Genomic DNA, 24,905 nt, shown 5'->3' with positions numbered 1-24,905 from the left:
GTTTTTTTTATCCATTGTTTTACGAGGTAAGTAGACTGAGAACATGTTCTCATTTGCAGCAACAACCTGGGGAATAGTTACAGGGGAGAGGAGGGGGATGAATGCGCCAATTGTAAACTGGGAATTATTAGGTGACCGTGATGGTTTGAGGGCCAGATTGGGAATTTAGCCAGGACACCGGGGTCAACACCCCTACTCTTACGATAAGTGCCATGGGATCTTTAATGACCTCAGAGAGTCAGGACACCCGTTTAACGTCCCATCCGAAAGACGGCACCCTACACAGGGCAGTGTCCCCAATCACTGCCCTGGAGCATTGGGATATATATATATATTTTTAGACCAGAGGAAAGAGTGCCCCCTAGTGGCCCTCCAATACCACTTCCAGCAGCATCTGGTCTCCCATCCAGGGACCAGGACCAACCCTGCTTAGCTTCAGAAGCAAGCCAGCAGTGGTATGCAGTACTTCTTCTACTACTGCATTTTAGTTACTGTTTATACACACCACATATTTATTTATGTACTGGATTATTGACACAGCTCATATCTACTGCTGCACATACCATTCTTTGTATATCTACTGCTGTGCATACCATTTTAAGTATATTTTAAGTAAATTAATCTGTTGTACATCGGTATAATTTGCATTTGGATTACTGTTACAGTGCTATTTTGGTTGTTAATTAGACTTTTCTTGAAGTCTTTAATTTGTATTTGTATTTTTTTATGTTTAATGATTTGTGTACTTGACAGGCGCCAGCTAGCTGCATCCGCTATAACATCTGCTAAACTACATGCGACCAGTACACTTTGATTTGATTTTGACTCATCCGTCCATCCATAGTTTAAAAAAGAAATGTAAAATTAGCTTACTGGAAAACTACAGATTGTGTCCATAAAGCAGTAGTTGTTAACAAGTATGGTTTGTCTGTATTAACAATGAGAGTCAGAGGGCAGTATCGTCGTCTCGCCCCCTCATGTTGAGTTCACTGGATACACTTTTTAATTCGAAAACGCCAAATGTAATGTTTGTCCTGTGCATCCCTCCGTAGTTGTGGATGCCTTTTCGACAGAGCACTTCCGGATCTCTCTTCTGGCTTTGTGCAACTGTCGAGTTCCACGCTGCCGCTAACACATCTTGGTTACAGAGGTTGCAAAAACAACATTAACAATGGCTATGCATGTACCGAAAGCACCGGGCTTTGCCCAAATGTTGAAGGATGGCGCAAAGGTAAGATTAAATAAATGTTAAAATTAAACCTAAAAGCAAAAGAGTGGTAGTGTGACCGGGGAAGTTCAGGTACGCACTGTGTCGAGTCATGTGGAGACTTCTAGAAAGCCGCAAGGCCGTGAAATATTTTCCCTCCCTGTTTTTGTGTGTGTGATATTTGTTGTTGTATCAAACCTCGTTACTTTTTCATATTGCTTTTTTTGGAAATTGTTTAAAATGTCTCAGTTGTAATTGTTGTCCTGGAACGGGTTTTCTTAAGTGGGTGGGATAAAAACGCGTTTTCACGCATTGCTAACATGTGGTTGGTTGCTATGTAGTGCTAATAGCTAACAAGCCTCAGCATCTGATTTATGTAGCATAGTAAGCTAACTAGCGTCCCATGCGGGCTGTCATTCATTCATACAAAGATTAACTAACTTCATACTCGTCTGTCTGTCTTTAAAAAACAGAAGTTTTATTTGATTTAAATGACACCAGTAATAATAAGAAACGGTAGTTCGGATATTGTCGACTTTAAGTGTGCAGCTACTATTATCTTGCCACTGCGTAGTTGATAGCTACTGTAGTGAGCTAAGATGAGGACATTGTCACTCTAAAGTGGTTACCACAGTCACAAAAATCTGGTTATCCTAAAAAATGTATGCAAACACAAAATAAACTCTGTCTTAATTTAAGGTTAGGCAAAATGTTAGCGGTTTGGGTTAAGGTTAAAATAAGATTTTAAGAAGATAAATTGTAGGTGGGGTTTAGCTACACTTATTAGTTGCCCCTACAATGGTGAACCTCCTCAGCCAGCTAACATTAATAGCCTCCCTGCTCCTTGTTAGTGAACGGGATTAGTTAGCCAGCTCGTTTCCAGAAGATACCGACCCTACTCAGGGTTACACTGAGCTGCACTGGGTTCATGATTACATTAAAGATGATATTACGCAGGGGTGGGATATGCCACTGTACCTTTAGCCACACTGGTACATCGAGAAGATTGAAATGCTGCTACCCCCCACCCCGAAAACGGCCCTTTGCATCCCATCTAGCAATAGCCACCCAGGCCATTTTACGAACGGCCGTAAACGGTCTATTCCTTTGGTTCAACGTGTCATCTGCTAGTTAGAATGACGAAAAAAAGGGTCCGTTTTCAGGGAAACATGCAGCTTTTCAATCGTCTCGATGGATCAGTGTGGATAAAGATATCATTTGGAGGACAGTGGCATATCGGTACGTCTTCCCGACCCGTATTGCGGCATGCTGCGCAGTGTCTTAATTAATGTATCCATGATTTGCGTTCAGACCCCATGGCATCGCAGTGTAAACAAGTTTAAGGGTATGGTTGGTACCTTCTGGCCTAGTTCAAAACGTGTAAAAAAATTGGTTCGTATCTTCTGGCCTACTTAAAATACAGCTAAATAAACTGTAGATATAAAAAATATGTAAAAAAAAATGTAAATCGTCAGAGAAGAGCAGCGCTACTGGTCAGATTAGTGCCTAATAAGGCATTGCCTCGGAACTGCGGGTTTTTACACTCATTTATGAGTCAACTGGTTTTTACATGGATACAATAATGAACAAACAATCAGAAATGTCTATTTCAGACGTATCAATATATACCGTTTTTTTGCCTCTGGTATTGTTTAATTGGAAAGCTAAATCCTCAATGTGAATATTTGGGCGGCAGGGTAGCCTAGTGGTTAGAGCGTTGGACTAGTAACCGAAAGGTTGCAAGTTTGAATCCCCGAGCTGACAAGGTACAAATCTGTCGTTCTGCCCCTGAACAGGCAGTTAACCCACTGTTCCTAGGCTGTCATTGAAAATAAGAATTTGTTCTTAACTGACTTACCTAGTAAAATAAAAATAAATATTAGCTAGCTTAATATGCACAATGAGTACCAATGTTTGTTCTTCAATCAAATCCAGTCTTTCACTGTCCTTGTTTGGGGAAATAGGTTATTTTCTGTACTGTGTATTTTGTAGCGTAAGCATTTTACATTACATGAGTCATTTAAGTAGGCTGTCATCCAGAGCCACTTACAGTAGTGAGTGTAGAAATGTTTCATGCTTTTTCTTACTGGGCATGAGAAGTAATGTAAAAGTAATGGGATTTTTTTAAATGTGTGTAAGAGTGGGAAGGAAAATGTATTGACTACCGTTTTTTGTGTTTTTGCTTGGTCATCCCCCAGCACTACTCTGGTCTGGAAGAAGCCGTGTTCAGGAACATTCAGGCCTGTAAGGAACTGGCTCAGACTACCCGCACTGCTTATGGACCCAACGGTGAGATCTTTCTGTCTCTCTAATTGCCTGTCCTTTGTCGTTTATGTTAGAACACACACATCCTAACATGTCGACCACGGCGCTCACATTGCGTTGCAAAAAAATAAATGTACGTGTGTTATTCAATCATGTCATCCAAACTGTTCGCACGCATCAAAGGATCATCCCCATGGCCAGGCGCTAAAATATAACTTTGTTTGTTTTTTGGGGTCTTGGCGCTTTGCAAGTCCCGCCTCTCCGATCTCCTCATTGGTTTTTAGGAGCATATACCCAAGTGGGTGATTGAAAGATGAACTGAGGTCCACACTCTAGTCCAGTTGGTGGTGGTAATGAACCTTAAAGTTGGTTTGTCAACCGCCATATAAAGTCCAAAGAAGACGGAATTTGTATCCCAGGACAAATGAGCTAGCAACAGCAAGCTAGCTAGCTAAATGGTCGTGAATGTTTCACGTGTTTCGACCTGTCCCCAATTTAATATAGTTGGTTCAGAGTTTGTTTGGATATTTTCAAGCTGCGTGTCGTTATCGCGTCTGGTGTGTGTGGACACCATCTATATCCGTGTCTGTCTGATTCTGTCCTAAACGAGAGATTGTTTTCTTGACCTTTTTCCTGTTTAATCTTCAGGCATGAACAAGATGGTGATCAACCACCTGGAGAAGCTGTTTGTGACCAACGATGCTGCTACCATCCTCAGAGAGCTGGAGGTGAGATGTGGAAACACACACACACTACCACACACACACTACAACACACACTATCATTCTCAGAGAGCTGGAGGTGAGATGTGAAAACACACACTACCCCACACACACTACAACACAGACACACTACCATCCTCAGAGAGCTGGAGGGGAGACATTCTGCTCAACCAGTAGTTCTTATTGACTGGAGTTCGATGACGACTCCAGGAATGGTCATAAACCTTCGTAAGACAACGGGCTTCGTAACGTAACCGTTCCCTGTGTGTGGTTCTTCCTCCAGGTGCAGCACCCAGCAGCCAAGATGGTCGTGATGGCGTCCCACATGCAGGAGCAAGAGGTGGGGGACGGGACCAACTTTGTCCTGGTGTTCGCTGGAGCACTGCTGGAGCTGGCTGAGGAGCTGCTGCGCATGGGGCTTTCTGTGTCAGAGGTACGCACGAGCTGTGTTTCCATTGTCATTACAAGGTTTGTATTGAAAATAGAGGTGACGATTGCCTGCTAGGGTGCGTTTTTAATTTAAATATCTTGTGTTGATTAAAAACAGCTGGACATGATGACGTCAAACCTATAAAATATAATATATAAAAAATAACACTTTATATTTTAGCAAAAACAAAAAACTACAGTGTCCAATACAAATGTAGTGGTTGAAGTGTTTCCCATTATCCATTTGCATATTCATAAATTGCCAACAGTATGTATCCCTCCCACCTAGAGGTTTCATGTCTCAGGTAGCCTGTGAAATCCAGCGTGGATAGAATTGAATAAAGAACTACTATTGGCCATATTCTAGTAAATCTCATGTGCCAACATATCGCAACGATCCGTGCCATGGTGAGACTTACACTCCTGTAGATCTTTTTTTAAAATTGGTTGGTTTAACTTTCCAGCCAATCAGAGAAGCAGGGTGTAGTAATTCAGGCTTTCTTGAAAGGCAGGGCAATCCATGTTCTGCAACAACGACAACTGTAAACAAATATATTTTTTGCGAGCGGTAAGCATTTAGAATTAAATGCGGAGTGGGGGCTTATAGTGACGCGATGACATCACATGCCCCCGGCATACCTTAAGAAGTATTCTGCAATTATCGTTTTATTTGAAAACGGTATTCTAGCATTTGTCGCAATAAAGTTAGAACAAAATATAAATCCTACCTCCTGTCAAACAGATCGAAGGGGTCTCTCTTTTAAACGTTTGTCCTGTATCTGCCGCAACGATTATTTATTATTTATTTACGTTGCTTTTGTCAAAATAATCCTGAATCCTGTATTTATTTGACCTTTATTTTACTAGGCAAGTCAGTTAAGAACAAATTCTTATTTTCAATGACGGCCTGGGAACAGTGTGTTAACTGCCTGTTCAGGGGCAGAACGACAGATTTGTACCTTGTCAGCTCGGGGGTTTGAACTTGCAACCTTACGGTTACTAGTCCAACGCTCTAATCACTAGGCTACCCTGCCGCCCCTCCACTCTAACCACTAGGCTACCTGCCGCCCCTCCACTCTAACCACTATGCTACCCTGCCACCCCGTAGCACCACACGCTGACCCATAGGAACACGCTATGAAAACGGCAAAGTTCAGGACAAATGGACAACGACCTGTCTATGATGTGTCTGTATGTACCTGTTTGACAAGGACTTCCCTGACACACAACCCTGTGTGTGTGTGTCTCTCTCCCAGGTGATTGAGGGCTATGAGCTGGCGATGAAGAAGAGTCTGGAGCTCCTCCCAGAGTGCGTGTGTGCTTCGGCCAAGAACCTTCACGATGTAGAGGAGGCCACCGCTATGATCCGCCCGGCGGTCATGTCTAAACAGTATGGCAACGAAGACTTCCTGGCCAACCTCATCGCTCAGGCCTGCGGTAAGAGACATGAGCTGTGTTCGAATACCCGTACTAACATACTGTATACTACATACTAACATACTGTATACTACATACTGACATACTGTATACTACATACTTAATGAGTACCCATACTAACATACTGTATACTGGATACTTAATGAGTACCCATACTAACATACTGTATACTTAATGAGTACCCATTCTAACATACTGTATACTACATACTAACATACTACATACTTAATGAGTGCCCATACTAACATACTGTATACTGGATACTTAATGAGTACCCATTCTAACATACTGTATACTACATACCCATACTAACATACTGTATAGTGGATACTTAATGAGTACCCGTACTAACATACTGTATACTGGATACTTAATGAGTACCCATTCTAACATACTGTATACTGGATACTTAATGAGTACCCATTCTAACATACTGTATACTGGATACTTAATGAGTACCCATACTAACATACTGTATACTACTTAATGAGTACCCGTACTAACATACTGGATACTTAATGAGTACCCATTCTAACATACTGTATACTACATACTTAATGAGTACCCATACTGTATACTTAATACTTCATGCTTTTTGCGCGTTCAGAGCGTTTGTAAATGTGTTTCGCTTTGGGAGCGTTTCAGAGCGCACACTGGACGCTCTGGCTGAGGAGTAGAGTTCATACGAGCGTTCAACGGCAGTCAAGCACCCAAGCTAACTGGCTAGCTAGCTAGCTACATCCAGACACAAATAAGAGATCACCTCACTCTGTGATCATTTTATTCTCCCGAGCAGAGCTGGTTATCCAGAGCGTTGGGTAACTGCTGCTGCTTATTTTGTTTCTTTTTTTTTTGCCGGCTTTTTCAACGGTGCCCGAGAGATCTCTGGTATCAGTAGTCGATGTCTTGAATTAACAATGTCCATTGAAACGCACAGCGGCAATACCACTAAGCTATGAATGGCGTGAATAATCAAGTCAATAAACGTTGGGTGGTTAGTTAAATAGCGGATAGTTAATAATATACTGGAAATGTTGATGTGTAAGTCGCCAACTAACGAGGTAGCTAGCTAGCATACCGGTACGTACTGCTGTAATGATATGCTACACGGTTCGTAAGGACAGCTTAGCTAACAAATTGTCAGCCGACATGACGTGTTACTTATTTGAAATGTCATTTAACATTTGTCGTTAGTTCAATTAATTTTTTGATTTGCTCTCGTCAGACTTCATATTTTCCGGCAATTTCTTCAAATCTGAAAATGTTGCGAATACACGCCCATTTTCTGAATAATTGCATTATGGGCCATAAAAGTACAGAAATGGTGTCCTCTTCGTATTTTGGTGAATTTAATACGACATTTTGCCGTACTAATTATCCATACTGTGACCAATAAGCATAGTGTATACTTCAAACACAGCTGTGGACAAATCAGGAGAGAATTTATCAATGGCGATTTATTTAGGATTTAGCCTACAGCAGGGGTGGTCAACGTCGGTCCTCGAGGGCCAAAACACTTTTGGTTGTCATCCTCTCCTTCTAGTCGGGGGGCTGATTCAGACCTGGGACGCCAGGTCAGTTAACTACCAGGTAGAATCAAAACACTGGGAGTGTTTCGGTCCTCCGGGACTGGGTTTGCACTGGTCAGGTCAGAGTGTTTTATTTCACCTTTATTTAACTAGGCAAGTCCGTCAAGAACAAATTCTTATTTACGATGACGGCCTACCCCATCCGAAACCCGAACATCGGATGGTACTGGGCCAATTATGCGCCGCCCTATGGGACTCACAAACACGTCCGGCTGTGTTACAGCCCAGAATCGAACCAGGGTCTGTAGTCACTCCTCTAGCAGTGCCTTAGGCCGCTGCGGCACTCTGGAGCCCGGTTCTGGTGACCGTTCACGTGCTGTTTTTCCTCCCCTTCTCTCGACAGGTGACACTAACTAAAGCTGCCCGTTGGAAGCAAGATGCTTTTTCGTAGCTATTAATTAGTAGATTTTCTAATGCCCAATTAAAAACAGTCATTAAGCTGGATTTGTGTAGTCATGTGACTAGGAAATGTGTGTGTTCACCAGGTAGCTGTGTTGTCCCAAAACTCTGCTCCTCACTACTCAAATGAAAACATTGGTACTGACTGAAGTTACCATTCATGTCGTAAAGAACTAGTGAAACAACTTATTGAGCTGAACTTTTTTATTTATATTATTTATATATATATATATTTTCCCTCGTGAGGTTGCGACGATATACTGCCATCTGGTGGCGACCAGAAACAACTGCACGATCTGAACTATTTACACATTGATGGGCCTTGAACATAAATATTAGTGCTTGGAAAAAGTACTTGAAAGGCCTTGAATTTGACCTTCCACGGACATGTGTTGTAGAGGTGTGAATATCAGTTTTTTTTTGTGCAGCACACTTTTTTTCAATCACTTTGAAGAATTTATTGTGTGTTTCTGTGCAATCCCCCCCTCCCCTCCAGGCCTTAACCAGTTTGCATCATTGCAATTGGCTTTGATAGGAATGAAGAAAATAATGATTTTTTAATGTTATGTTTTTAGGCACGGCCAATGTATCAAATAAATAGGATGGTAATTTTTGTCGTTCTAGTCTCCATCTTCCCCGAGTCTGGTAACTTCAGTGTGGACAACGTCAGAGTTTGCAAGATCCTGGTGAGTGTCCTTGATTACACTGATACAGAATTGTCTCGGTCTGTCTGCCTTGTATGTTGCTTTTGTCCCATCTGCATTTACACATTTATTTTATTTGATTGGTCTAATCTGTCTCGTGTCAAGCTTGAAATCTGAATTTTCTAAATGCAGACATGTAAAAAAATTTTTTTTTTGCAATTTTAAACTATTTCCAGCAGCATTTTATATTGAAGTGAAGTGTTTTTTTAAAAATGTTTGTTGTTGCTTCAGTGGAGTGATCAAGGAGGTGCTGCTCGAGTTCTTTTCCTTTAGGACATACTTCTGTGCACAAACATTCAGCAGAAAATAATAATATTTCTTTTTTTAAATCCGATTACTAAGTGCAAAAACGATTGAATTGGTCCTAATGTTTTGCTTGAAGTGAATCTTGGATTTTTACCAGAGTAAAAAGGAAGCTAGACATCAGTCAGGGAGAGCTGTCTGATGATGGAATGCCCATTGGTGAATTCTCACTGGAGTTTAGAAGCAGAAATTACAATGGTATTTTAGATGTGCGCTTACAAAACACAGCAAGATATTACTGGTTGGGTGGGGTCTGTTAATCTGCTCTCTGGTGTGTCTGCAGGGCTGTGGACTGAATTCGTCCTCGGTGCTCCATGGGATGGTGTTCAAGAAGGAGACGGAGGGTGATGTCACGTCAATTAAGGACGCCAAGATCGCAGTCTTCTCCTGCCCCTTCGACTGCATGGTCACAGAAACCAAGGTAGGGTGGAAATAAATGTTACCCCTCTGACTCTCTTCCTCCCCCTGGCTCGCTCTCTTCCTCCCCCTGGCTCGCTCTCTTCCTCCCCCTGGCTCGCGCTCTTCCTCCCCACTGGCTCGCTCCCTTCCTCCCCCTGGCTCGCTCCCTTCCTCCCCTGGCTCGCTCTCTTCCTCCCCCTGGCTCGCTCTCTTCCTCCCCACTGGCTCGCTCTCTTCCTCCCCCTGGCTCGCTCTCTTCCTCCCCACTGGCTCGCTCTCTTCCTCCCCCTGGCTCGCTCTCTTCCTCCCCCTGGCTCGCTCTCTTCCTCCCCCTGGCTCGCTCTCTTCCTCCCCCTGGCTCGCTCTCTTCCTCCCCCTGGCTCGCTCTCTTCCTCCCCCTGGCTCGCTCTCTTCCTCCCCCTGGCTCGCTCTCTTCCTCCCCCTGGCTCGCTCTCTTCCTCCCCCTGGCTCGCTCTCTTCCTCCCCCTGGCTCGCTCTCTTCCTCCCCCTGGCTCGCTCTCTTCCTCCCCTGGCTCGCTCTCTTCCTCCCCCTGGCTCGCTCTCTTCCTCCCCCTGGCTCGCTCTCTTCCTCCCCCTGGCTCGCTCTCTCCCTCCCTCTGGCTCCCTCCCTCCCTCTGCAGGGTACAGTGTTGATTAATAATAATGATGTTGTCTGTCCCTCCCCCTCTCCTTCCCTCCCTCTGCAGGGTACAGTGTTGATAAACAATGCGGAGGAGCTCCTTAACTTCAGCAAGGGAGAGGAGGATATGATGGAAGCCCAAGTCAAGTCCATCGCTGAGGCAGGCGCCAACGTAGTGGTGACGGGTGGCAAAGTGGCGGATATGGCGCTGCACTACGCCAACAAGTACCAGCTCATGGTCGTCAGGTAGGGTCCCAGCTCATGGTCGTCGGGTAGGGTCCCAGCTCATGGTCGTCGGGTAGGGTCCCAGCTCATGGTCGTCAGGTTATGGTCGTTGGGTAGGGTCCCAGCTCATGGTCGTCGGGTAGGGTCCCGGCTCATGGTCGTCAGGTAGGGTCCCGGCTCATGGTCGTCAGGTAGGGTCCCGGCTCATGGTCGTCAGGTAGGGTCCCGGCTCATGGTCGTCAGGTAGGGTCCCGGCTCATGGTCGTCAGGTAGGGTCCCGGCTCATGGTCGTCAGGTAGGGTCCCAGCTCATGGTTGTCAGCTCATGGTCGTCGGGTAGGGTCCCGGCTCGCGGTCGTCGGGCAGGGTCCCGGCTCGCGGTCGTCGGGCAGGGTCCCGGCTCGCGGTCGTCGGGCAGGGTCCCGGCTCGCGGTCGTCGGGCAGGGTCCCGGCTCGCGGTCGTCGGGCAGGGTCCCGGCTCGCGGTCGTCGGGCAGGGTCCCGGCTCGCGGTCGTCGGGCAGGGTCCCGGCTCGCGGTCGTCGGGTAGGGGAGAGATTGGGCACTCACTCGTACCTAAAAATCTACATTCCAAGACAGTCTGCTCTTGTTCGTCAGTTACGATGAACTTGGTTTTGAGAGTTTTAGTCAGGGGGTTCCATGGGGTAGCTGGTAGGTCTTACTGGTGGTGTGAACCACCTGCTCCTAAAACTACTGACCCTTAGCTGCTGGTCCTTCCAGGGTCCTGTCTCTCTGTGTTACTAAACCCGTGTCTCCTGCAGGCTGAACTCTAAATGGGATCTGAGGAGACTGTGTAAGACCGTCGGCGCTGTGGCCCTGCCGAGACTGGTGAGTTCCCCTTACTAACAGGGTTGTATGGGTGTTGACTGTATTCGTACACAATCGTTCGTTTCCTTCATATGAGGCAATCAGTCCATTGTAATGTATTGATTAGGCTCTAATCTATGGATTTCACGTGTCTGGGAATACAGATACACAAAGTAGGGGAGTGGATCAGAAAACCAGTCGGTACCTACACAGAAATATATTGGTTCGTTTTATTAATCGTGCAAGGCTTGCATCAATGGACCTCCTTGAGGTGATGACAGCCTAATACAGAATCATGTCTGTTCTACGAAAAATATTGCTCCATAAATGTTTTCCCTCATAAATACATTTCCAAGTGAATACGTTACTGTTACAGTGTGCGCTGAACTGACATGCATGGTTGTCGCTGACACTGCTATGTTGACATGACGGGAGTTTCATATTTTACATTGAGTCATTTAGCTGATGCTCTTATCCAGAACAACTTAAAGGCGCTCTGAACCCCTAGGCTACCTGGCTCGGCGCTCTGAACCGCTAGGCTACCTGGCCCGGCTCTGAACTGCTAGGCTACCTGGCCCGGCTCTCTGAACCCCTAGGCTACCTGGCCCGGCTCTCTGAACCCCTAGGCTACCTGGCCCGGCGCTCTGAACCCCTAGGCTACCTGGCCCGGCTCTCTGAACCCCTAGGCTACCTGGCCCGCGCTCTGAACCCCTAGGCTACCTGGCCCGGCGCTCTGAACCGCTAGGCTACCTGGCCCGGGCTCTGAACCCCTAGGCTACCTGGCCCGGCGCTCTGAACCCCTAGGCTACCTGGCCCGCGCTCTGAACCCCTAGGCTACCTGGCCCGGCGCTCTGAACCGCTAGGCTACCTGGCCCGGCGCTCTGAACCGCTAGGCTACCTGGCCCGGCTCTCTGAACCCCTAGGCTACCTGGCCCGGCTCTCTGAACCCCTAGGCTACCTGGCCCGGCGCTCTGAACCGCTAGGCTACCTGGCCCGGCTCTCTGAACCCCTAGGCTACCTGGCCCGGCTCTCTGAACCCCTAGGCTACCTGGCCCGGCGCTCTGAACCCCTAGGCTACCTGGCCCGGCTCTCTGAACCCCTAGGCTACCTGGCCCGCGCTCTGAACCCCTAGGCTACCTGGCCCGGCGCTCTGAACCCCTAGGCTACCTGGCCCGGCGCTCTGAACCCCTAGGCTACCTGGCCCGGCGCTCTGAACCCCTAGGCTACCTGGCCCGGCGCTCTGAACCGCTAGGCTACCTGGCCCGGCGCTCTGAACCGCTAGGCTACCTGGCCCGGCGCTCTGAACCCCTAGGCTACCTGGCCCGGCGCTCTGAACCGCTAGGCTACCTGGCCCGGCGCTCTGAACCCCTAGGCTACCTGGCCCGGCGCTCTGAACCCCTAGGCTACCTGGCCCGGCGCTCTGAACCCCTAGGCTACCTGGCCCGGCGCTCTGAACCGCTAGGCTACCTGGCCCGGCTCTCTGAACCCCTAGGCTACCTGGCCCGGCGCTCTGAACCCCTAGGCTACCTGGCCCGGCGCTCTGAACCCCTAGGCTACCTGGCCCGGCGCTCTGAACCCCTAGGCTACCTGGCCCGGCGCTCTGAATACCTAGGCTACCTGACCCGGCTCTCTGAACCCCTAGGCTACCTGGCCCGGCGCTCTGAACCGCTAGGCTACCTGGCCCGGCTCTCTGAACCCCTAGGCTACCTGGCCGGGCGCTCTGAACCCCTAGGCTACCTGGCCCGGCTCTCTGAACCCCTAGGCTACCTGGCCCGGCTCTCTGAACCCCTAGGCTACCTGGCCCGGCTCTCTGAACCCCTAGGCTACCTGGCCCGGCTCTCTGAACCCCTAGGCTACCCGGCCCGGCGCTCTGAACCCCTAGGCTACCCGGCCCGGCTCTCTGAACCGCTAGGCTACCCGGCCCGGCTCTCTGAACCGCTAGGCTACCCGGCCCGGCGCTCTGAACCCCTAGGCTAACTGGCCCGGCGCTCTGAACCGCTAGGCTACCTGGCCCGGCGCTCTGAACCGCTAGGCTACCTGGCCCGGCTCTCTGAACCCCTAGGCTACCTGGCCCGGCGCTCTGAACCCCTAGGCTACCTGGCCCGGGCTCTGAACCCCTAGGCTACCTGGCCCGGCGCTCTGAACCCCTAGGCTACCTGGCCCGGCGCTCTGAACCCCTAGGCTACCTGGCCCGGCTCTCTGAACCCCTAGGCTACCTGGCCCGGCTCTCTGAACCCCTAGGCTACCTGGCCCGGCGCTCTGAACCGCTAGGCTACCTGGCCCGGCTCTCTGAACCGCTAGGCTACCTGGCCCGGCGCTCTGAACCCCTAGGCTACCTGGCCCGGCGCTCTGAACCCCTAGGCTACCTGGCCCGGCGCTCTGAACCGCTAGGCTACCTGGCCCGGCGCTCTGAACCGCTAGGCTACCTGGCCCGGCGCTCTGAACCGCTAGGCTACCTGGCCCGGCGCTCTGAACCGCTAGGCTACCTGGCCCGGCTCTCTGAACCCCTAGGCTACCTGGCCCGGCGCTCTGAACCGCTAGGCTACCTGGCCCGGCTCTCTGAACCCCTAGGCTACCTGGCCCGGCGCTCTGAACCCCTAGGCTACCTGGCCCGGGCTCTGAACCCCTAGGCTACCTGGCCCGGCGCTCTGAACCCCTAGGCTACCTGGCCCGGCGCTCTGAACCCCTAGGCTACCTGGCCCGGCTCTCTGAACCCCTAGGCTACCTGGCCCGGCGCTCTGAACCCCTAGGCTACCTGGCCCGGCGCTCTGAACCGCTAGGCTACCTGGCCCGTCGCTCTGAACCGCTAGGCTACCTGGCCGGGCGCTCTGAACCGCTAGGCTACCTGGCCCGGCTCTCTGAACCCCTAGGCTACCTGGCCCGGCGCTCTGAACCGCTAGGCTACGGTTCTCAACTCAGACAGCGGTGTGTTAGCCAACAGTCGCTGCTGCTAAAGTTATTCCCAGGATGGATCTGGCCACCGTTACTGGGTTCACCATGTTTAAACAAAATCATATCCCCACAGTAGACTGGTTTACCGATTTAACCCAGTCGGCTTGGTATGTGATCTATGCAAGATGAATGTTACACTCCAGACTCAAAGTTACATGTGCCATGAAAACAGTTTTGTCCTTTTGTTGTCCTGTTAACCTCCCATTTTATGTTAAGTCTGGACCATCGTGTGTTTACGGAAAGAGGAGTATTCATTATTTTAATAATAGGTTATTTTGTGTCTGTATTACATGTACAAACTACAGCTCATTTTGTAAAACGACACAGTTGACTGGAGTAGAGAATTAAACCTGGAAGCGATTGGAAACGTGCATCCCCACCCAGGTTTATTGCTCTACTACCGTCAAACTGTGTCGTTTTACAAAATCAGCTTTAGTTTAACTTCTTGCGTCGAGCTCATTAGCATAACGCAACGTTAACTATTCATGAAAATCGCAAATTAAATGAAATAAATATATTTGCTCTCAAGCTTAGACTTTTGTTAACAACACTGTCATCTCAGATTTTCAAAATATGCTTTTCAACCATAGCTAAAGAAGTATTTGTGTAAGAGTGTTGATAGCTAGCATAGCTATAAGCCTAGAATTCAGCCAGCAACATTTTCACAAAAACAAGAAAATCATTAAAATAAAATCATTTACCTTTGAAGAACTTCAGATGTTTTCAATGAGGAGACTCTCAGTTACATAGCAAATGTTCAGTTTTTCCTGAAAGATTCTTTATGTAGGACAAATCGCTCCGTTTTGTTCACGTTTGGCTATGAAAAAAACCTGTATCCAGTTATAGCCTCAAGCTCATTAGCATAACGTAACGTTAACTATTTATGAAAATCGCAAATTAAATTAAATGAATGTGCTAGCTCTCAAGCTTAGCCTTTTCTTAACAACACTGTCATCTCAGATTTTCAAAATATGCTTTTGAACCATAGCAAAACAAGCATTTGTGATAGCTAGCATAGCATTTAGCGGGCAACATTTGCACAAAAACCAGAAAAGGATTCAAATAAAATCATTTACCTTTGAAGAACTTCGGATGTTTTCAATGAGGAGACTCAGTTACATAGCAAATGTTCAGTTTTTCCTGAAAGATTCTTTGTGCATCACGTTTGGGTACCAAAAAAAACGAAAATTCAGTCATCAAAACGGCAAACTGTTTTACAAATTAACTCCATAATATCGACTGAAACACGGCAAACGCTGTTTAGAATCAATCCTCAATGTGTTTTTCACATATCTCTTCATTGATATATCGTTCGTGGTAGTCTCCTTTCTCCGGTGAATCGCTTGGAAAAAGACGTGCAGTTGAAGATGACGCACCAATTTCGACGGAGGACACCGGGCGGACACCTGGCAAATGTAGTCTCTTATGGTCAATCTTCCAATGATATGCCTACAAATACGTCACAATGCTGCAGACACCTTGGGGAAACGATAGATAGGGCAGGCTCATTCCTTGCGCATTCACAGCCATATAAGGAGACAATGAAAAACAGAGCCTCAAAAATCCTACTCAATTCCTGGTTGAAGTTTCATCTTGGTTTTGCATGTAGCATCTGTTCTGGGGCACTCACTGACAATATATTTGCAGTTCTGGAAACGTCAGTGTTTTCTTTCCAAAGCTGTCAATTATATGCATAGTGAAGCATCTTTTTGTGACAAAATATTGCTCTTAAAACGGGCACGTCTTTTTATCCAAAAATGAAATAGCGCCCCCATAGATGTAACAGGTTAAAACATGGTTTAGGGACAGCTCTTAAAAGAGAGCTCTTAAAAGAGAGCTCTTAAAAGAGAGCTCTTAACCTCTTAAAACTCCCCATCCCGGATCCGGGATTGTGACTAAGCCTCAGGCTCATTAGCATAACGCAACGTTAACGATTTCTGAAAATCGCAAATTAAAATAATGCGTTTGCTCTCAAGCTTAGCCTTTTCTTAACAACACTGTCATCTCAGATTTTCAAAATATGCTTTTGAACCATAGAAATTGACTAATTTGTGTGAGTATGCTAAGCTAGCATAGCATTTTGTGTAGCATGTAGCACGCAACATTTTCACAAAAGCCAGATAACCAAATAAATAAAATCATTTACCTTTGAAGAGCTTCTGATGTTTTCAATGAGGAGACTCCCAGCCACATACCAAATGCGCAGTGTTTCCTGAAAGCGTCTGTGTGTAGGAGAAATCGTTCCGTTTTCTACATTGCGCTTGGCTACCGAAACGAACCGAAAATGCAGTCACCTACAACGTGAAACTTTTTCCGGATTAACTACATAATATCGACCGAAACATGGCAAACGTTGTTTGGAATCAATCCTCAAGGTGTTTTTTCACATATCTCTTCATTGACATGCAGTTCGTGGAAGCTTGCTTCTCTCTCTGTGCCCCATGGAAAAATACTGGCAGGTGACTTTTGCGCACCAATTTCGGCGCAGGACACCGGGCGGACACGTGGTAAATGTGGTCTCTTATGGTCAATCTTCCAACGATCTGCCTACAAATACGTCACAATGCTGCAGACACCTTGGGGAAACGACAGAAAGGGCAGACTCATTCCTCTTGCGTTCACAGCCATATAAGGAGATCATGAAAGACAGAGCCTCAAAATCCTTGTCATTTCCTGGATACCAAGTCATCTTGGTTTTGCCTGAAGCTCACGTTAAAGGGCACGCACAGAGAAGATATTTGTATTTCTGGACACGTCAGAGTGTTTTCTTTCGAACAGTAGCAATTATATGCATAGTCGAGCATCTTTTTGTGACAAAATATCTTGTTTAAAACGGGAACGTTTTTCTTCCAAAAATGAAATAGCGCCACCATAGGTGTAAGAGGTTAAGAGGCAGTAGCGTAGTTTCTTCCTCATAGTATGATACAATAATCACGTGTCCATGGGGATAAATACAGATGGACAAACCCATTGCTTCGGCCTCTGTTCATTTTATAGCTACGATTCTGCATCGGTTGTCTTCGGGTTTGTTATTGGGCTGATTTGGAGGCGGGACTTCAACACTAAAATATATCTTTATTCATATTAGAAGAAAAAACTAATTTATAAAAATACATTTTTTTTTATAATTTTTTTTTTTGTAATTTTTTTTTCATCAGAACTGAGCTTTTCGGTCCCATCCTAAAAATGATCCTGTGGAGGACCCGTAAGCAAGGGGACTGGAATTGGTCAAACGTATTTTAATACATGTCCAAAATAATGAATAACACTCTTTCCCTAAACTCATGATGGTCCTGACTTTCTAACATGAAAAGGGGAGGTTAACTTGGCCCCAGAAAATCGACACGGTAAAAGAAATGAATTCAAGTTCTTCTTCCAAGTCGAAACTAAACACTACCATTCCTATGCCCCCCCCCAGACCCCTCCCACTCCAGAGGAAATGGGTCACTGTGACAGTGTCTACCTGGATGAGGTCGGAGACACTCAGGTGGTGGTCTTCAAACACGGTGAGAACAGACTTCCCGACTAAAAGTCTTGTCGTTTAAAAAAAAAACTTAAGTCATTTCTGTGTGTTTCGGGGAACCACAGTCTGCACTGGTGCCATCTCATAGTCGTTCTCTTTCCACCTCTCTTCCTCCTCCTTCCCAGAGAAAGAGGATGGTGCCATCTCCACCCTGGTAATTAGAGGATCCACTGACAACCGCATGGATGATATCGAGCGAGCCATCGACGACGGGGTCAACACCTTCAAGGTTCTGGTCCGAGACAAGAGACTGGTGCCAGGTGCCGGAGCTACAGAGATTGAACTGGCTAGACAGATCACTTCATACGGAGAGGTACGGAACGAGGACGTGTGTGTGTGTTAACGAATGTGTCGTTTTAAACACACTTAGCGAGTATGACTCCCTTTCTAGTCGTTTCCGGTCTTGGAGCAGTGTGTCATTAACAACTTTGCCTGACCCCCTCCCCTCTCTCTAGTCATGTCCGGGTCTGGAGCAGTGTGTCATCAACAACTTTGCCTGACCCCCCCCCCCTCTCCTCCCCTCTCTCTAGTCATGTCCGGGTCTGGAGCAGTGTGTCATTAACAACTCTGCCTGACCCCCCCCCCTCTCCTCCCTCTCTCTAGTCATGTCCGGGTCTGGAGCAGTGTGTCATTAACAACTTTGCCTGACCCCCCTCTCCTCCCCTCTCTCTAGTCATGTCCGGGTCTGGAGCAGTATGCCATTAACAACTTTGCCTGACCCCCCCCCCCCCCTCTCCTCCCCTCTCTCTAGTCATGTCCGGGTCTGGAGCAGTGTGTCATTAACAACTTTGCCTGACCCCCTCCCCTCTCTCTAGTCATGTCCGGGTCTGGAGCAGTGTGTCATTAACAACTTTGCCTGAACCCCCCCCTCTCCTCCCCTCTCTCTAGTCATGTCCGGGTCTGGAGCAGTGTGTCATTAACAACTTTGCCTGACCCCCCCCCCCCCCCCCCCCTCCCTCTCTCTAGTCATGTCCGGGTCTGGAGCAGTGTGTCATTAACAACTTTGCCTGACCCCCCCCCCCCCCCCTCTCCTCCCCTCTCTCTAGTCATGTCCGGGTCTGGAGCAGTGTGTCATTAACAACTTTGCCTGACCCCTCCCCTCTCTCTAGTCATGTCCGGGTCTGGAGCAGTGTGTCATTAACAACTTTGCCTGAACCCCCCTCTCCTCCCCTCTCTAGTCATGTCCGGGTCTGGAGCAGTGTGTCATTAACAACTTTGCCTGACCCCCCCCCCCTCTCCTCCCCTCTCTCTAGTCATGTCCGGGTCTGGAGCAGTGTGTCATTAACAACTTTGCCTGACCCCCCCCCCCCTCTCCTCCCCCTCTCTAGTCATGTCCGGGTCTGGAGCAGTGTGTCATTAACAACTTTGCTTTGCCTGACCCCCCCCCCCCTCTCCTCCCCTCTCTCTAGTCATGTCCGGGTCTGGAGCAGTGTGTCATTAACAACTTTGCCTGACCCCCCCCCCCTCTCCTCCCCTCTCTCTAGTCATGTCCGGGTCTGGAGCAGTGTGTCATTAACAACTTTGCCTGACCCCCCCCCTCTCCTCCCCTCTCTCTAGTCATGTCCGGGTCTGGAGCAGTGTGTCATTAACAACTTTGCCTGACCCCCCTCTCCTCCCCTCTCTCTAGTCATGTCCGGGTCTGGAGCAGTGTGTCATTAACAACTTTGCCTGACCCCCCCCCTCTCCTCCCCTCTCTCTAGTCATGTCCGGGTCTGGAGCAGTATGCCATTAAGAAGTTTGCTGAGGCTTTTGAGGCCGTGCCCAGGGCGTTGGCAGAGAACTCTGGCATCAAGGGAAACGAGCTCATCTCCAAACTGTACGCCGTGCATCACGAGGGCAACAAGAACATGGGCTTTGACATCGAGGTGTGTGACAAGTCCCTTCCTGTTGCATTTCCTGTTTATATTATTATTATATTGTTTTATTTTTCCCCCTCTTATACCTGATAAGGTGCGCTTGGTTTAGTTTGCCCAGAGTACCAGGTTGGCAGATGTTTTCCAAAGAAGCTCTGCTGGCACGCCAGGCTCATTAAATCCAGTGCACCTTATGACATTGAGGTTCTGTTGATTTCCATGGAAGTGTATAGCGTGTCTTTTTAAAAATTGTGTCTTTACAAAGCTGACGGGTTGTGTGAAATGTACGTGTTCACAGGGAGAGGGTGCTGCTCTGAAGGACATGCTTGAAGCTGGGATCCTGGAGCCTTTCCTGGTCAAACACTGGGGCATCAAACTGGCTACCAACGCTGCCATCACCGTGCTCCGAGTAGACCAGGTACACACACACACACACACTCACACTCTCACAGACTGGGGCATCAAACTGGCTACCAACGCTGCCATCACCGTGCTCCGAGTAGACCAGGTACACACACATTTACATTTACATTTAAGTCATTTAGCAGACGCTCTTATCCAGAGCGACTTACAAATTGGTGAATTCACCTTCTGACATCCAGTGGAACAGCCACTTACAACACACACACACACACACACACACACACACTCACACAGACTGGGGCATCAAACTATCTACCATCACCGTGCTCCGAGTAGACCAGGTACACAGACTGGGTTCATTGATACGTTACAACCTCACGTGTTTTGATTTCAGATCGGTGAGATCCGAGTGTACATCTGTGGCTGGTCTCTGGGGCCTACCTCATATGCAACGAGGCCTGAGGAGGTGTGGTATATACGCCCAATACACCACGGCGAAGGGCTGTTCTTAGGCACGACGCACCGCGGAGTGCCTGGATGCAGTCCTTAGCCGTGGTATATTGGCTATATATATCACAATCCCCCGAGGTGCCTTATTGCTGTTATAAACGGGTTATCAGCGGTTTGTTTTTTTGTATTTTACCTGATATACCATGGCTGGTCAGCCAATCAGCATTGAGCTCGAAACCACCCAGTTCCTACTTACACCATAGATGATATTTACTCGTGTCGACTCATGAGCTCCGCCTGCGGGAGATTTTGGAGAAGATGGATGTGTTTGTACATCGACCCGAATCCCATCGACTCGTTCCTTTTAACCGAACTAAAAGTTTAGTTCCTGTATATCGTATCCGAGCCCATGTATCTAGAGACGTGTCCAATTTGTCTTGAAGGGGGGGCGTACACATCCCTACCACTTTCACTGCTCCTACTGGACGTGCTATATATATATACACACACACACACACACACACACACCTTCTCATTGCAGGTCAATCGGAGTAAAATGTTGTTTTCATCTTTTTAATTGCTGTCTTTACTTCTCTTTCCCAAGTTCTCATCAGGATCCTGTAGAAAATGTACAAGATCTGTGTTAATCTGTGTGTTTGTGGTGGTGGGGGGTTTGTGTGTAGATTATCATGGCTAAGCCAGCAGGTGGGCCCCGGGCTCCTAAACAGCAAGGCCACTGGGACAAGGACGAGGGAGACGAGCCTGAACATTTTGACACACATCACTAACCTTTCTGAACAGGACAGAATACACACTGACAGGTGCTGGGGGACGGGGGCACGGAAACACTCACTGTGTGACGGGGGGCACGGAAACACTCACTGTGTGAAGGGGGGCACGGAAACACTCACTGTGTGAAGGGGGGCACGGAAAACTCACTGTGTGAAGGGGGGGGGGGGGGCACTCACTGTGTGTGATGGTCAAATGGCATGGGAGACACTCACTCACAGGGTGTCTGCGGTTTAAATGCATTTATCTGATTTAAAGGCCTTAAGTCTTAGATTCAGTGTTCGAAGGTCTACGGTGTTGCCTGCATGTTGAGTCGCTGCGTAATTGTAGCCACCTCACTCGATATTAAGTTGCATTCCAAGTTTCATTAAAACGTTAAAAAATTAAATTTCATGAAACCTGCAGATACCTTGCTGTCGTGTTTGTGTGTTTTGGATATGCACTGTTTGTGTGTGGGGTGGGGGGTGGTATGTATTTGTCATGGGGAAATGGCATGAATACTCTGTCGTGTTTTTAAATATAACAAGATAACCATGTTAATGAGAGTGTAGCGCTACCGTGTGACAATAACCATAACGTTGTTCACGACCGTAACTTTATTTTCTTAATTTTTTTTGCGAATGCTCGCCCACTGCTGTGATATAACCATGTTTTGATGTTTTGTGGAGCAACTAACAGTGTGTGAATGCATACTGCTTGATGACAGGAAACCAGATCGACAACAATGTTCACCATGGTAGAATGACTGACTCTCTGTGTGTGTGTGTGTGTGTGTGTGTGTGTGTGTGTGTGTGTGTGTTCCTCAGATCATCATGGCCAAACCGGCAGGTGGACCCAAAGCCCCCACAGGCAAGAAAGACTGGGATGAAGATGACTGAACATGACCTCTACCCTTTGACCACCTAACCCCTGCCACTATGCCCCCCCCTCCCAACCTGGTTTTTCTATGTTTTTATTTAAAGTCCAAAGCGTTTTGGCGTATTGTGTAGACACCATCCTGCATGGTTACTGTATGATGGAAGGAGAGATGACATGGATGGATTGATGATGGCACTGTATTGCTTTTTATGTTCTCGTCTCAAATAAAAGGCACTTCATTCCTGTCATTGTTTTTATTTTATTAATTAATTAAATTATTAATTTTATTAATGCAGTGTCAAATCCCCTCTGGCTGACAACCAAGTATCTTACTGTGGGGGGGGGGCTTCTCAACTAAGTGCAATTTCGCAAGCAAAGATTTTGCTAGGAATGTCTGGTCTTCTGAGTGGGGAACATTGAAAACGAGCTCTTATTGGCTGAGGTTTGGTATGTTCTTATTGGTTAATAGACCCATTATCACCAAGCAGGCCAATACTCCATTCCACCAAAAACAGGCCAGAGTTTCAGGCCATCCTTTTCTCAAACGGCTTCTACACTAAAATCATTTTACATTTTCAGTGTTCTTCCAACCTCCGTTTGGAAATTGTATTTCAACATGTCTGAGCTCTCTAAGAGCTTTTGAGTGATAGCCGATTTGAACTTGCAATCTACAACGGATACCCCATAATGACAGTGAAAACATTTTTTTGAATATTTGCACATTTATTAAAATCAGAACCGTGTATAAGTATTTGGCTATTAGACTTAAATGATCTCAGGTGAATTATTTTTGAGACATTTCTACAACTAGATTGGAGTCCTCCTGTGGTTAACTCAATTGATTGGACATGATTTGGGAAGGCACACACCTGTTTCTATAAGGTCGCTTTGTTGACAGTGCATGTCAGAGCAAAAACCAAGCTATGAGGTTGAAGGAATTGTCCGTAGAGCTCCGAGACAGGATTGTGTTGAGGCACTGATCTGGGGAAGGGTACCAAAACAGTTCTGCAGCATTGAAGGTCCCCAAGAGCACAGTGGCCTCCATCATTCTTAAATGGAAGAAGTTTGGAACCACAACTTTTCCTAGAGCTGGCCGCCAGGTCAAACTGAGCAATTGGGGTGAAGGACCTTGGTCAGGGAGGTGTACCCAAGAACCCAATGGTCACTTTGACAGAGCTTTAGATTTCCTCTGTGGAGAGAAGAGTAGAACCTTCCAGAAGGACAACCATCTCTGCAGCACTCCACCAATCAGGCCTTTGTGGTAGAATGGCCAGACCGAAGCCACTCCTCATTAAAGGGCACATGACAACCCGCTTGGAGTTTGCCAAACAGCACCGAAAGACTAAGACCATGAGGGACAAGATTCTCTGGTCTGATGAAACCGATAGTGAACTCTTTGGCCTGAATGCCAAGAGTCACATCTGGAGGAAACCAGGCACCGCTCATCACATGGCCAATACCATCCCCACGGTGAAGCATGGTGGTGGTGGCAGCATCATTCTGTGGAGATGTTTTTCAGCGGCAGTGACAGGGAGATTAGTCAGGATCGAGGGAAAGATGAATGGAGCGAAGTACACAAAGATCCTTGATGAAAACCTGCTCCAGAGCACTCAGGACCTCAGACTGGGGTGAAGGTTCAACTTCCAACAGGACAACGACCCTAAGCACACAGCCAAGACAAAGCAGAAGTGGCTCCGGGACAAGTTTGAATGTCCTTGAGTGGCCCAGCCAGAGCCCGGACTTGAACCCGATCGAAAATCTCTGGAATGACCTGAAAATAGCTGTGCAGCGACACTCCCCATCCAACTGAATAATTTTGCACGCCCAATTTTTCAGTTTTTGATTTGTTAAAAAAGTTTTAAATATCCAATAAATGTCGTTCCACTTCATGATTGTGTCCCACTTGTTGTTGATTCTTCACAAAAAAATACAGTTTTATATCTTTATGTTGGAAGCCTGAAATGTGGCAAAAGGTCGCAAAGTTCAAGGGGGCCGAATACTTTCGCAAGGCACTGTAAGTCTACCCATCTGCCCAGACCAACCATCCTCCTTTTGTTTTTTAAGTAACAAACCTGTCTTATGTAACCATACCAAACGTAACATACACATTTTAGTGTCTCAGATTTCATTTTAATATGTTATGTCTACTGTATGAGACCAGGCTGCCCCATCACTCTGTGGTCCTCCTCTCTATCCCAGAGACATCATGATGATATCCAGCTCTCGCTCTCCTCCTTCTCCCGAACACTCTGAGACAGGTGAAGGGAAATAGTTCGCTTTTATTTTATTGTCGAGACATTAGACATCAGTTGCACTCAAATCAAACCAAGGTAGAAGGCTACGGTTGTTCAGACCACCTGAATGTCTTTATTAAATGTTCTTAGGCTCAAATAATAGTCATCTCAGTACTGACAAAGACAACTGTCATACTACAACATTTTGCCATGGACCAAGCCTCGAACGCCACGGTGCGTCTGAGCGGAAGAGAATAGAAATGAATGGTAAATAATGTATTGTGACATATTGTATTCAATTGTGACATATTGTATTCAATTGGTAAACTCTGACTTACCACCCCCGAAATATCCCTGCACAGTCGTCTATTTGAGCCAATGGCTGCGCTCAATGCAATGGCACTTACAAATGTAGATCCTTCAAACCACACCCACAAACAGGGAAACAGATCCCAATCAAAGGTGTTATCACGTCCTCCACGAAGGCAGTTATTTGACCCCCCTCTTGTACACTGCTGCTACCAGCTGTTTGTTACCTAGGCATAGGCACTTCACCCCCACCTACATGTACAGATTACCTCAACTTGCCTGTACCCCTGCACACTGACTCGGTACCCCCTGTATATGCTCATTATTGTTATTCTCATTGTGTTACTTTTTATTATTTTTTTTAAATTTTAATTCAAATCAAATTGTATTTGTCACATACACATGGTTAGCAGATGTTAATGCGAGTGTA

At 47.1% G+C, this 24,905-nt stretch overlaps 1 protein-coding gene across 2 annotated transcripts; it reads left to right on the top strand.

The window, feature by feature from the left end:
• The first annotated feature begins 1,067 nt into the window (after positions 1–1,067).
• On the top strand, positions 1,068–22,180 carry cct8 (chaperonin containing TCP1, subunit 8 (theta)). Of its 2 annotated transcripts, none has more exons than XM_064971321.1 (14): positions 1,068–1,231; positions 3,406–3,496; positions 4,121–4,200; positions 4,478–4,627; positions 5,880–6,060; positions 8,673–8,734; positions 9,339–9,476; positions 10,162–10,340; positions 11,099–11,165; positions 17,515–17,602; positions 17,745–17,932; positions 19,320–19,484; positions 19,771–19,890; positions 20,969–21,093. In XM_064971321.1, the coding sequence occupies exons 1-14, from the start codon at positions 1,172–1,174 to the stop codon at positions 21,071–21,073; spliced, it is 1,674 nt and encodes a 557-aa protein (XP_064827393.1). In that variant the 5' UTR covers positions 1,068–1,171; the 3' UTR covers positions 21,074–21,093. The 2 variants fall into 2 exon arrangements, with proteins under 2 accessions (XP_064827393.1, XP_064827392.1); XM_064971320.1 differs by lacking the exon at positions 20,969–21,093 and adding an exon at positions 21,881–22,180 and having other exon boundaries at positions 1,069–1,231; positions 19,771–19,980.
• Positions 22,181–24,905: the final 2,725 nt, after the last annotated feature.

This window comes from Oncorhynchus masou, chromosome 8 (genome assembly GCF_036934945.1).
Source record: "Oncorhynchus masou masou isolate Uvic2021 chromosome 8, UVic_Omas_1.1, whole genome shotgun sequence".
Lineage (NCBI taxonomy): Eukaryota > Metazoa > Chordata > Actinopteri > Salmoniformes > Salmonidae > Oncorhynchus > Oncorhynchus masou.
This window is presented reverse-complemented; position numbering and strand designations above follow the sequence as displayed.